At 40.5% G+C, this 13,575-nt stretch overlaps 1 protein-coding gene across 1 annotated transcript in view; it reads right to left on the bottom strand.

Annotated features, from left to right (window-relative positions):
- LOC115245988 (Down syndrome cell adhesion molecule-like protein Dscam2) overlaps positions 1–13,575 on the bottom strand; it is a 144,146-nt gene continuing 130,571 nt past the window's right edge. The window contains exons 12-26 of the mRNA XM_029824531.1: positions 12,834–13,139; positions 11,633–11,932; positions 10,560–10,691; positions 10,001–10,140; positions 9,243–9,406; positions 8,405–8,619; positions 6,728–7,327; positions 5,850–6,119; positions 4,955–5,409; positions 4,358–4,625; positions 3,287–3,445; positions 2,998–3,152; positions 1,202–1,421; positions 484–574; positions 1–354 (exon numbers count right to left, since the gene is read on the bottom strand). Of these exons, the coding sequence (XP_029680391.1) occupies positions 90–354; positions 484–574; positions 1,202–1,421; positions 2,998–3,152; positions 3,287–3,445; positions 4,358–4,625; positions 4,955–5,409; positions 5,850–6,119; positions 6,728–7,327; positions 8,405–8,619; positions 9,243–9,406; positions 10,001–10,140; positions 10,560–10,691; positions 11,633–11,932; positions 12,834–13,139 (3,740 nt within the window). The 3' untranslated portion in view covers positions 1–89. The remainder of the gene's footprint in view (positions 355–483; positions 575–1,201; positions 1,422–2,997; positions 3,153–3,286; positions 3,446–4,357; positions 4,626–4,954; positions 5,410–5,849; positions 6,120–6,727; positions 7,328–8,404; positions 8,620–9,242; positions 9,407–10,000; positions 10,141–10,559; positions 10,692–11,632; positions 11,933–12,833; positions 13,140–13,575) is intronic.

Raw genomic sequence — 13,575 nt, 5'->3', positions numbered from 1 at the left:
TTTTTTTCCTGTCTTATTTCTTTTTTTTTTGTTTCCTTTTACTTTACGACGGGGTTCTCGTATATCTCATCGGAGGCTTTTACACGTATTTACACCGCGATTACAAAGTCACGGACGTTTCGTTGGCTGTTGTGGCCGCGATCGAAGTCGCATTCGGCCTCGCTTAGCTCAAACGCGTCGGAGAAGCCCGAGGGTGGGTCCAGCTTGGGGACGAACAGGTTTCCTGATCCGTCACGTTCCTGTTCCCGATTGGCATAGGAATTGCCCGACTGGTGCTTGGGATGGCCAGGCCCGGCGATTGACCCGAAGTTGGCACGGGCCTCCTCGCTGGTATGACGCGCCAGCTGTAACATCCTGAGCGCAAACAGGCTCTCCTTCATCCGCATCTCGTTATAATTAATATAATTCCATATAATTTAAAGATCCACAGGAAAATATTACGGGAAAAATGAAAGAAATAAATTATATCGATTGGAAGCTTACTTGGGTCTTCCCCTTCCAGGAAACGATTTTCTCTCAAAAATCGGTGAGGGTTCTGTAGACGTGCTAGATTCTGGTCCATGGTACAGGAAGTCTGCAAAGCAAATGTTTCCCCTTTGTGTCATTCTCTTACTACGTCAAACAACGAACGATTACAACGGTCACAGTGCTTTCGCGCGATGAACACCCTCATCATGGATCTAATATATTGCGCAGCGTATAACAATCGATTTCAAATGACAAGCAAGATTCTGCAACCAAGGAAGCTAGTACATACACATACAAATAAGCGTCAAATAAAATTTCGCCGGGTAAACAAACAGCGTACACGCGTTACGTCGTGATCCTCGAATTTTTGGCGAATGTTCGCGATATCGACAGAACCAAAATATCCGTAGCTAGATCTAGAGGCAGCAACGATCACGTTCCACGGGCCTCGGAGAACAGAAGCGGGAGCTTGGAATCCTTCATAGGATCGATTCTCTAGAGAAGATGCGTCGAAAATAAAAAAAAACGGAGACTCCACTTCTGGACTCAGAAACTACTTTTTTTTTTTACTATTCTACTGCTACACTTCTGAGGAGATAGAAAAAGAGAGAGAGAGAGAGAGAGAGAGAGAGAGAGAGAGAGAGAGAGAGAGTGAGAGAGAGAGAGAGAGAGAGTGAGATAGAGAAAGAGAGAGAGAGAGAAAGAAAGAGAAAGAGGTGAAAATATTGCATACTGTGGACGCGCGAGTCGGCCGCAGATGCCGAGTGGTGCGAATCGACGAGGTGATTGGAAGACTCGGTTCGGCTGCTGGTCCCGACTTCCGTGTCGCTGTCCGAGCCCAGGGTGTCGTACTCCTCCGACTCGGACTTGCCCTGACTGACCTTGTGCGCTTTGTGTAACGGCGCAGAGGACGAACGGCCTCCGCGCACCTTAGTGTACCGGTTGCAATCCGACTGCAATCAGACGGAATTGGTTTCCATGAGATAGCGCACGTCGGCGCATCCAGTATCAGCGGGATCTCGTTTCCCTCGGCGGTCTCTCTCGATCCGATCGCGAAGCGATTCGTTCAGATTTTATAGAGCCCGTTGTCGAGATTCGTGACCTCGTCACGATACGTTCCGATCTGGCCGGGCATTAATAATTTAGCCTGTCGAGATTGCTGCTCGAGAAGCGAGGCGATGGAAAACTCGAATTCGAATTCATCGATTCAAACGGTAATAATTTAGAATCAGAAAGAATAAAATATATTCTGTTTTAAAAAATATAAATTTTATTTTTTTTTTTAAATCCAAATATCTATTTTTTCTACGCGTGTATAAAAATCAGACATATATATTTAATTTTATAAAAATAAAAATCTTTCCATTAGTAATTAATTTTTTTGACAGAAACTGAGATATTATTAATTACTGAATTAAGATCAGCTCAAACAGCATATTCCATATTAATACATGAATATAAGAAACTTTTTATATCCCATTAACCTTCTCCATTTTTCTTTACAGATAACGACGGTTTTATTAATCACTTGTTCCTCTATCTTCCGATATATATTTTTTATACTGCTTTCTACTTAAATATGATAATGGAGGGGAATGTGTTAACGAACTTTCGTCATCGTCTATACAGAAACTCTATTCTACTTCGTTGATAGGAGCCGCGGGGGCGATGCGATGAATCATGAGAGAGTTTTGTGCTACTGCTAGCAGAGAGATACGGCGTAGAGATGCGTAAATGACGAACAGCGTACGGTAGGGGTCCAGTGGTCTGCGCTCTAATCTATTATACCGCAACTCCTCGATTCGCGAAATCGTTTCAGGACAAGAGCTGCGAAACGAAACGAGATGGGACCAGCAGTCGCAACGATGTAACTCGCCATGAGACGCTAATTATTACTAATCCTCTTTACGATTTTTCGTCTCTGAGAATCGGAGAAAGCTCTCGCATTCCCGAATTATAATGTAATTAAAAAAAAAAAAAGGGGGGAACAGTTAGTAATATTTGTGCGCGCGAATTAAAATTCGCGTAATTACGTCACACGTCGCATCGATCGTGCGCGGGACGCTCGAGGAACTCTCACACCGAGCATGCGAGTGCGAGTGACCTAAATATTCACACAGCGGAGGGTCGCCGACTGCGTCGTGAGGATAGGGTGATTTCGGTGCACTGATCGGGATGCGCGCATGCAACTATCGTGAGTATAACGAAGCTGGGAACATATGAGAATGAATGATAAAAGCGTTGAAACTCGTGTCCCTCTACGCACGTTTAATGTTAAAACGCGAATAAATTTATATTTTAAGAACCAAGGCACTTTCGCTTTTTTTGATGTACATTGGAAAAAAGCTCGAGATTACATAATTGAATATTATATTAAGTTCAACGTCTATTATTATATGCAGGTCAAGAAATTAAATTGTAGAATAAATATCAGAGACATATGAAAATAGAAAAATGATGCAATCAAGTAAAAACGTGCGTCGAGGTGGCGAGTAATTCTAATGGCGATACAAGATCGGCGGACGATACCTCTCGTAACTGAAGGGTATCGGCAGTGGAGAGACGAGGGTCGTGATAGACGAAGGTCTGGAGAGGCGCGGCAGAATTGCAGCGGCTGTCGCCTCCAGCAGGAACGCTCTCCTCCAGCTGGAACGTGGCGTACGGGTAGATATCTTCCGAATATTCTACAAGCATGTTCGACGGTTAATTATACTTTTACTTTGGCTATATATCTTTCTCTCTTAGGCCTATTCTCCGCTTATCGCTCTTATCGGTTTTATAAAGCAAAGGAGAGCTCAATCTTATCCGTCTATCTTACCTGGTATTTTTTCTAACGTAGCCATCTCGTGTATTGGCGAACGAAGCGGTTTACGTACGGTGGCGTAATATTGCTCGCGCTGTTCCATATTCTGTTTATTGTCTAAGGCGGCCGCGGTTTGAGCGTCGTTCAGACTCCCGATGTCACCCATAAAAGGACCTGCGAGATGTGAATATAATCGATCATATATATAACGTTTTAAAAATTTAATGAGAGTATAATTGATTCTTCTCTAGACGATTTATCTTAAAACTGAATCTTACAATATGATGTCGATTCGATTACAAACTTATTTTAAATATTTTTACATTTATCTGTATCCCGTTAAAAAAAATTCGTTGAAAAAATTTGGTAAAACTGCATAAAAGGTAACACACCTTCGATTTAATCGTCACTTAAATATGTTATAGAGGAGGTTTTTCTGAATAATTTCCCGCAAGAAATAAGTGGGGAACGGCATTGGTTTCGGAGATATAACAAATTAAAGTTTCATAGTTTTAATGCTTTTTCTCAGATATTATAAAGTAATATTAATAAAGTCTGTGTACGTTGTATTTGTTGTAGAGCAGACGAAAAAGTGTTTGTTTACATTTACGGAATAGATACACGGTCATGGATATTTTGTCAATAATGTGTTTCACCTATTTTTCGCAGTTCGTTAACAGCTTTCATCATGTGACTACATGAATTTCTGAGTCGTCTTCAAAAATATTATTTATTGAATGCGTGGACGAAGGAGGGACGGAGTCTTATGAGTGTATATCTATCCCGTAAATGTAAACAAACACTTTTTCCACGTCTGCTCTACACAAATACGTAAACAAATTAATTTTTCCTTATTTTATAATTGAAAAAGCATTAAAACTATAAAACTTTAATTTGTTATATCTTTTAAACTAATGCCGTCCACACAAATTTCTTTCAGGGATTTAATCAGAAAGATCTCCCCTACAATATATTTAAGTAGCAATAAAATCGGAGGCCTTTTATACAATTTTACTAAAAATTCTTTTGCCATTCTTTTGTAATTTTACTTTTAAAAGTCTACATATATATGCGTTGGACTCTAACGTTTGCGGAAGCAGTAAAAGATAGCGCCGGCCGCGGCGATAACCGCGAACGAGCTTAACACCAGAGGTACGATGAGCTTCAGATCCGAGTAATTGTGCTGGGGGATGTAATGATCGATCTCGATAGCGGATATAGTCGTGCTAATATGCGGCTGCAACGTCGTTATCTTATACTCGGCCACCGATGAGCCCGCATCGTTATGGGCTCTTATACGGATGTCATAAGTAATCCCCGGCTGCAATTCGCTCAAAGTATACGTTTTTTGCACCTGCAAAATATGCATACAAGTCGCGTATTGTATCTTAAAAGAATTAACCTTAATATTTATAGCAAGAACAGATATAATATTACAGATTATTATATTTAAATGTTTTTTCATAAAAGAATCTGCTTCGAATAAAGAAATCTATTATTAAAATTCTTTAAATTAATTAAAATTAATAAATTGTTATTATAAATGTTATTAATGTATAATTTTAGTAATAATATATTTATATAGAGAGATATGTCAAAATATATTTTTGAGAGAAAAAAAACTTTTTCTTATACAGAAAGCTAAATCTATAACTAAATAATATATCCTGGATAGACACATACCTCTATATTATTCGAGACTAACGTCCAGATGTTCTCGCCGTTCTTCCTGTACTCTAGCTCAAAGAACGTTATGGGACAACCCCCGTCATTCCACGTACTTAAGTGCAGAGTAATCCACGAGACATTGACCGTGATAAACTTGTCGCCGGTACCGGGCGATTCGTCCGGCTTCGAGCCCTTCGTGGTCGCCTTGACGATCTCGCTGGGTCTGCCCATGCCGATGCGATTGTACGCCGTCAGGTACATCTGATAATTGTTGCCGCACCAGAGCCGCGGCAGGACGAAGCTGCTCACTTTATGCGACACTTTAAATTCCTCCCATTCACCGGACTCGCGTTTGTAGTGTAAAATGTATCCGCGGATCGGCGAACCGCCGTCGTCGCCGTTCTTCCATTGCACGTTGATGGAATTGCTACTGGTACTGGTCGCGTGCAATAATGGCACCGCAGGTGGAACTGAAAGAGATAATATTGATTTAAGGATCGTGCCTTGTAGGCACCGTACGTTACGATCGTATGTTACAAGTTCCTTGAGAAAGAGTCGTTCTGACATTGAAATATTCTCTTCCTTTCCAAACGTGAGATGATGATGCAAAATACATAAGATAGTGAAAAAGTGATAATAAATGATAACAGTATTCTGCAAGACACTACGTTTATATTAATTAAGACAATTGCTTTTAATTTCCTCGAATACTATATTAATCTCTCTTCATTAATAGTTTAATTTCATTCGATTAAAACTTTTTATATATTTATTGATTCTTTTAATAGTTTATCAAATTATATATTTATATAAATATTTATCAAATTAAATAGAGACAAATCTCTCTTTTATCTCTTTTTACTCTTATTAAGCTGCTAAATATTTTACAAATATTAAGTCCAGTATTTACCTTGCACGGTTAAACGATGAGTTATTTGGTCGGAACCGTGGCGATTCTCCACGAAGCAAGTGTAATTTCCGCTATCCTCTCTATGAAGATCGACAATCTGCAAGGATCCATTGATATGGAGGGACACCCTGGCGGATGGTTTGACTATCTGACCCCATTGCTTCCAAATAATAGAGGGCTCGGGCTTGCCCACGCTTTCGCAAGGTAACATGACGTCTTGCTTCCACGGCACGACGAGCACGGTGCCGAATGAATATATGGCGGCACGAACTGTAATGAAATATCGAGCGAGAACCTTATTCCTTGAGGAGAAGATAAATACGATAAACGCAGTCATCTAAGTTAGCTTGTATCAACCGCTGGGCAAATTCAAGAAAATGTTTCTCCTGACTGAGAAGATTTAAAGTTCCCGTAAAAGAGCTTTGCGCGAGAAACTTCCAAGATTGGAGGAGAAATAAAAAGCGCGTCTCTCTCATTAACAAACATAAACACTCGGTATCTCGTTACTCTAGTCAGCTGTAGACAATTCACTTAACTCGTGGAAACGGATGTTTATTCGATCGGCGCAACTTTTGCAACTAGTTCAATTTGCGTGGAAAGATAACTTTTGCAACTCAAAGTTTCGCGACTGGGGCGAAGAGTTGCGTATTTTCGATATATCAACTACTGTTACATTTTTATACAATCTTCTGGTTATATTACGAGTACACCAGCATTATTTGGCGTCCACGATTATAAAAAAAAAAAAATATTATATCTATTTTTAACATATTAATTGTTAATATCTCAAGATTTAAATCGACGGACACACGATGAGATCTTGAAATTAGTTAATTCTACAATTAAAATAGGAGACAGTTCCTTTGCATTCTTTTTACCTTCGCTGGAGGGTGAGATTGTGACGGACGAGGTCTGCGAGCCCTCGCCGACCGAGGTGACCGCCGCGACGGTGAATTCGTACTGGCTTCTTTTGTGTAGATCCTCGGCTTGATAGCTGGTCTGATACGGCGGTAGGGTCCTCCTATGCCACTTGCTTTCCGGTCCCAATCCTCGAATATGCACGTTATAAGCAGTAAGATTGCCGTTGCTCTTGAGGGGCGGCTGCCACGAGACGATGATGGCCGTGGCCGAGCTAGCGACGGCTTTGATGCTGGCCGGCGCTTCCGGCAGGTCCTCCTCGGTCACGCAATAAAAGGGCAACGAGGCGACGCCGTCTCCCGCCCTGGTGGACGCCAGGACCTGGACCGAATAGTTCATGTACTTCTCAAGCCCGTGGATCATCACCGTCAGAGCGTTGGTGATCTTCATCTCCGTCGTGATCTTGGTCGACTCCACCAGAACATCTGTGCTCTCCCACATGACCTTGTAACCCTTCAAGATCCCATTCAGACTAGAATCGGGCGGGGTGTCCCACGAGACTTGCAAGGACGTTGACGAGAGCGCGGTGCAACGCACGTCTTGTGGAGGATTACTCGGGACTGAAAAGATTCAAGGTTTCATGAAATATCCACAAAGTGATACTTCGTGCGTTATGGGAAAATCTCTCGTCGAAATTTGGCACATAAATCATCATATAAATTTGTTAAATTTACCAACACTTATAAATTGCTTGCAATAACCTGAGGCTTATGTCGTTTAAAGAGTAATAAATCTTTTTATTTAAAATAAATGAAACATGATATTTTTTTATATACATGTTTTTATCGATTTTAAATAATAACAGCTATATATACAGAATTTTTGCGCGTCCGTAGATTAGTTTTAGTAAAAATTATGACTTTAAACTGGAAATATATTTTCACGATTTCAATAATCTGAGAAATATGAACGATACAACTCATAAAACGTACCGCATTTAAAAGGTCGATGGCATATTCGAGAGCAACGTGTGACTGTATGCATGGAATATTTCAAAAACGTATTTGCAGGGAAAGTAAAAGAGATTCGATGGCATCGCCGAAAGAGAGGGGAAGGAGACGGAGAAGGGAGAGGGGGATCAAAAAATATCGGAGTGCACTTGAAAGTTTCGTCTAGTCCGCGCACGAGGACCCGACGAGGATAGGATTAAAGAAGTTATTCGCGAACGCGGATGCCGCGCATCTGAATTTATTATTTATACCGGAAGTCGCGCGTTGCACGAGGTCGGTATTCATGACTGGAATTCGCGATAGGCTCGCGCGAATATTATTCTATTCATGAATTCTTGAAGATATTCGCGACGCGAAAATAGACGTCTAGACGAAAGGCTCGCTCACTCGAACGTTCGATCCCGAGCTTTTGCTAGTAGATTACATCCGAATATGTTCGTGCTCGAAATATATATCTCCATTCAATTCCCGATAAAATCTATATAGTAGAACGAGATAAAATGCACTTTGATCGCTTCATTATACGGAACAAAATTTAATCTTAACGTGATGTATGAAAAAAATCAATACGATATTAATATCGTTATGTAGATAAAGGGGCGCACATATTTTTAGTATCTACTCTCTGTTTTATTTTCGTAAATGGTTAAGAGATAGATATGAATTGTATTTTTCGCAGTCACTTACCATCTTCGAGTGTCGACGCCACAATTTCCTGCGTCATAGGACCAGGACCGAGGGCGTTGAACGCTTGAACGACGACGCTGTAACGCGTGAACTTCTTCAAGTTCGTCAAGTGATGCTGTCGTCCGGGCATGGATGTCCTTGCTAAACCGAGGGCGACGCTCGCCGTCGAGATCCGTCTTTCCACAGTTTTGTACGTGTATTGCTCTGCCCCCAACCTGAATTTCGCGAAAGTGTTCGTTACACCTGGCTGATGTGATTAATTAGTTTTGCTTGGAGACTGTCAAGTGTCTCGTTTTAACCCCAAACTTCAGACAAACTTTTGGAGATGAACTTAATATTATATTATAATGCAAAAAAAATGTTAAACTAATATAAATTTATATATCTACGCGACATATACTCATACAAACTTGACAGAAAATAATGAGATGCAAACTTTTAAACTCCACTATAATTTGTTTTTTGGACTATCTGTAATTCTATTTATTTCATCATCTATTTCAACTTTAGACAATCAACAATTAGAAAATAATTAATCGATTCATATGACAACTAGTTTGTAATAAATATAGCGAGCTAAAGTGATGTAACAAAATGCAGCCGGTGAAAAAAACTGAAAGCTTTGCGAGGATTTGTCAGCGTTGCCCTGGGCGAATAAATAACTGACCCCGAGATAGCTCGTCGTTTATTAATGGCGCGTGAATTCTACGATATCAGCTCTATGGACGAGATCCAGGAAGTTGTAATTCTGACAGTTGCATGTATGTGTGTATGTATTAGTGAGGAAACACAAACTCCTATCAGTCGTTAAAATAACGGCGCCGTTTTCGGTCGTTACCTATGTTCCTTGTAGCCGACGTGATAACCGAGTATTTCGCCGTTCCATAAATCATGATCGGGCGGATCCCAGGTGACGTTGAACTCGGTCGAGCTGATGGGATCCACTTTGAGATTTCGCGGTGGTCCGCCGGGCTTCTCCCCCTCCGTTGTCGTCTCTAAAATCTATAGAGAAACCATAAAAGTCCTCTAAAAGAACGCGGACAAATCCGCGATATCGTTAATCTTTATCACTTTCACCGCCGTATATATCTGTTTTTTCTTATCGATTTCCATTAAACGTTTCAAACACTCTGATATTTAAGAAAAAAAACCCACACATGAAAGAAGCATCGCGCGGACAATCGATGGATATAAAAGGAATTTGGTCGGATGCGTCCGATATACCGACGTTTTAAAGCGTCGCGTTGTGTCGGAAGTACCGCAACCTGTTTCTTAATCGCGCGAATTCTTCTCCGTGTAAAAAAAGAAAAGCGGATCGATATGCCTGAAGGAGCAATGCGGCGCAATTTAAATCCAGGCCAAGAGGTGACGGACGGAGAAAGGGATTCGTTTCGGGGTGAGAAATAGAGATAGTTGTCTTTTTTTAGTGGGAATATCGATCGAGCTCGGTCACACATCGGTGTCCCAATTGTTTTAATTCTCGGTGTGAGCGACAGGACAAGCCTGAGAGAGGGAAGGTGTCGGCAACGAAACGAGCGTCGACGAATAATGGGATTTGACTAAATGTAAATGTCCGACCTGGCCTACGATACCTACGTCACTCGCTTGACTCCGACCCAATTCGTTGTCCGCGTACATCCGGAACTGATAAGTGACAGCTGGGCGTAGACCGCTCACGTGGCCGCGAGCACGTGTGCCCGGCACCGTCGAATGGAACGTGTGATCATGCCATACCTCTGCAAAATTGCACGTCATCATTTTGCGAAGATTTTATCTCCTGTTTGAGAATCAACGATCGAAAACGTTGATCGCGGATGAAACTGCTGTGATATTTCTGCGCAATCAATGCTTATCAATTCACGCTCTTCATATATGTCAGATTGTTATTACGTTCTAAAATTTAATATTTTACTGTCATTTTTTTAATCAAAAAGTTGTAATTTCTTTAATCAAAATGTTTCAAAATATTTCACTGATTGCATATATTAGATTCTTATTAATTTATTTTGATCTTTACTAATATATAAATTCATCGATTTTTATATAATTACTTGGGTTTATTAATGTTTATCTAATTGCATGATATTACGTCTCATAACTAAAAGATTTTATTAGATATTTTTATTTAAATCAATGATAATATTAATACACTTACCTGACTCAGTTTTATACTCGATGATGTATTGGGTAATCGGACTGTTCCCGTCTTGACTAGTTGTCCAGCCCAGATTGATATGGCGACTGCCTTTCTCGATCACGTGAAGATTCCGTGGAAAATCTGGCGGCTCTACATTTAATATCAATATAATTTTTTAGTCTTTTCACGTTGGCACTAAAACTTTTGCAATATTAAAAAAAAAATTTGTTTTATATACGCTTTTATTATTAATATACATTGGACATTTCCCCTTATCTCTTACATTTTTTCATATATTTTCCAAAAATATACGTTTCGTAATTATTAGCTTTATATTAATAAAAGCTTGATACACTCATACACGTACAGCAAAATTTCAACGTTTAATCTGCGATTTTAAATCACATTAGTCATATCCAATTTCCAGCGTGTGTCCTCTATTTAAAACATTTCACAACGCGAAATTAGAGTTCAGTAATTAGTTGGAAATTTTCGCCTAATTCCGGAACAGCGTCAGAGCGCGCGTCGTGTCCAATAGAATAATTTTCGGTTATGGTACGATTGTCGCGTACCACATTATGCATATTTCACCGGGTTATCCAACGCAATACGTTCGCTCGAAGCGTATATCTCTCATTTTGGAGAACATGTAGGGCGCGCGAGCTGCCGGCTCATATCTCTCTCTCTCTCTCTCTCTCTCTTGCCGCGCATGTACTTGTGCGAATGTACATTAAATTAAATGGACGCGCGTTGTCGAGAGCGTCTGTATACATTACGATAATTACGTCCAGCGGAATAGCGTTACGCACAAACATCCGATGCCCCGAAGGTATCATCGCGATAGTACGCTCGGCGATAATTTCATATTCTCTAGTAATAATCTGCCCAACAATGCGCAAACAATTATTAACATCGCATTACAACAATGTAAATTTATTATAATCATTATTATTTTCATTATCATTTCGCGCAGATATTGTTAACTTTCTTTCTGTCAACTTGCTGTTACATTTTCACGATTCGACGCCGACGATTCTCTTTGTTAGAGGACACACATCTTCTCCATCGGAATTTATCAGTTGTTTACATACCTTGGATATAAAGATGAATCGTCATCTCGTCGCGGCCGTAAGTGTTGGACGCGATACAAAAGTACCTTCCGCTATCCTCGCGGCTGGTACTGATGAAGCCAAGAACGCTGGCGACCCCGTCGGTGGTATTGTCTTCTTTCAGGGTGTAACGATAGTCGGGGAGCTTTGGATCCAACTGGGAACTGGCCTTCTTCCAGGCTATCTTCAAAGGGTGGTCGCCCTTTGCCTCGCAGCGTAACGAGGCGTTCGAGCCTAGTCTCGCGGTCTGATTGCGATGCTTTTCCACAAAATGCGCGGGAACTGCGCAATTAAAGAATGATACATGTGTGCAATAAATGTAAAAACTTATATTCTATTATCTTAGAATGGTTCAAGATAACCGAGCAAAATTCTACTCTATGATAAAATCGAATTTTTCTCATAGAAGTGCTAGTGGAAAAGAACGGATTTGGTCAGACCGACGAATAATTTAAAAGAGGAAATAATAGAGATGTAAATATTTATTATATTAAAAATTATATTATAAATCAATATCATACAACTAAAATTTAGATAAAAATTGAAACTTTAGAATGTGTAATTAAAAGATAATAAGAGAGATTAAAAAAATTTACACAAATCTTAATTTTATCATATTATCCCCTAAAATAAAAGTTTTATTAAACGACTTTCACGTTAATGTTTATTCTGAAAACCAAGAGAGATCTGCCTTCTGCAGAGTGACTGTTCGAGCAATTTGATTATTTCGTGAGAAAATATTTTCCCATTGCCTTAGAAGGATAAAGCTCTAATTGACTACATGGATCAATTGTCACATTGTTGATAATACGTGGAACATCTTCGAGATCCAATTAGGGTTAATCGTCAATTAGTAGAGGAGAGACTAGTTCTTCTGAAAGTAATTTTCAAGAGAAAGAGAAGCGTATTTTTCTCTCGCAAAGCTTTAGTTAGCGCAAATATATTGAGATATTTTTTGCAACTGCAAATGGCAACTGGGAGAAAATGCTTTGGTTGTAAAAAATGACATTTTACGTTATTAAATCTTCTTCTGACAATTACTAAACCATAAAAAGGATATTGTGCAGCGTTAAAAGAAAGACCATCGAATAACCGTACCTTTTGTACTCTCGCTGTTATAATGAAGAAACGAGATTTCGCGCTTAGGGGGTCTTCTCTAGAAACTACTTAAAAAAAATCGTACCATTGACGGTGAGGTAAACGACCTTGCTGAGCCCGGCTCCGATGCCGTTCACCGCCTCGCACAGATAAAAGCCCTCGTGATCCTCTTGCACCCGGCCGAACACCAGCGAGCCGTTCGAGTGTATCCTCAAGTCCTGCATGTGCTCGTGGCTGGCTATGTCGTGATAATCCCCTGGTTTTCTGCCGCTACTTCGCCGCCACGTGACCAGCGGTGGCGGGAACCCGTCAGCGTGGCAATGCAGGCTCAATCGGGGCATCCCCTCCGATGCGCGGGCGTCCTGCGGCTCCACCACCCAGCGTGGCGGTACTGATCCATAATTGCGCGATTATTAATCGATTGTATCGTGAATTATTCCCGGATAGCCAGCGGCTACTGCGACAACGCGACCCGGAAGCGATCGTTCTGTTTGCTCTCCGAAATCGTATCCCTTCATGTACATTTGAGGTAAATTTTGGATTAAAAAGGATTTTAATCTTCTCACCCTTCTCAGCTAAGAATGATTATATTATTTAAAAAAATAAGATTGTTTTTAATGATATTTTTGCCGAGGAAAAAAGTTAACTCTCGGAATAAATTTCGATCGATTAATTGAGAGCGACTATTAGCCTCTCAATCGTAATGCGATATCGCGTCTAGCTAGGATACAGGATTCGCCGAGAATGGAGACTTCCGAATATCGTCGCGCGACATTTCTTTGCTTTAAGCTTATTGTGCCGAGGCAAGAGCGAAAAGTTCCTGGGGA

This window comes from Formica exsecta, unplaced genomic scaffold (genome assembly GCF_003651465.1).
Source record: "Formica exsecta isolate Colony F162 unplaced genomic scaffold, ASM365146v1 scaffold138, whole genome shotgun sequence".
NCBI classification, from domain to species: Eukaryota; Metazoa; Arthropoda; class Insecta; order Hymenoptera; family Formicidae; genus Formica; species Formica exsecta.
The sequence above is the reverse complement of the archived record's forward strand: the minus strand, read 5'-3'. Positions and strand labels throughout refer to the sequence as shown.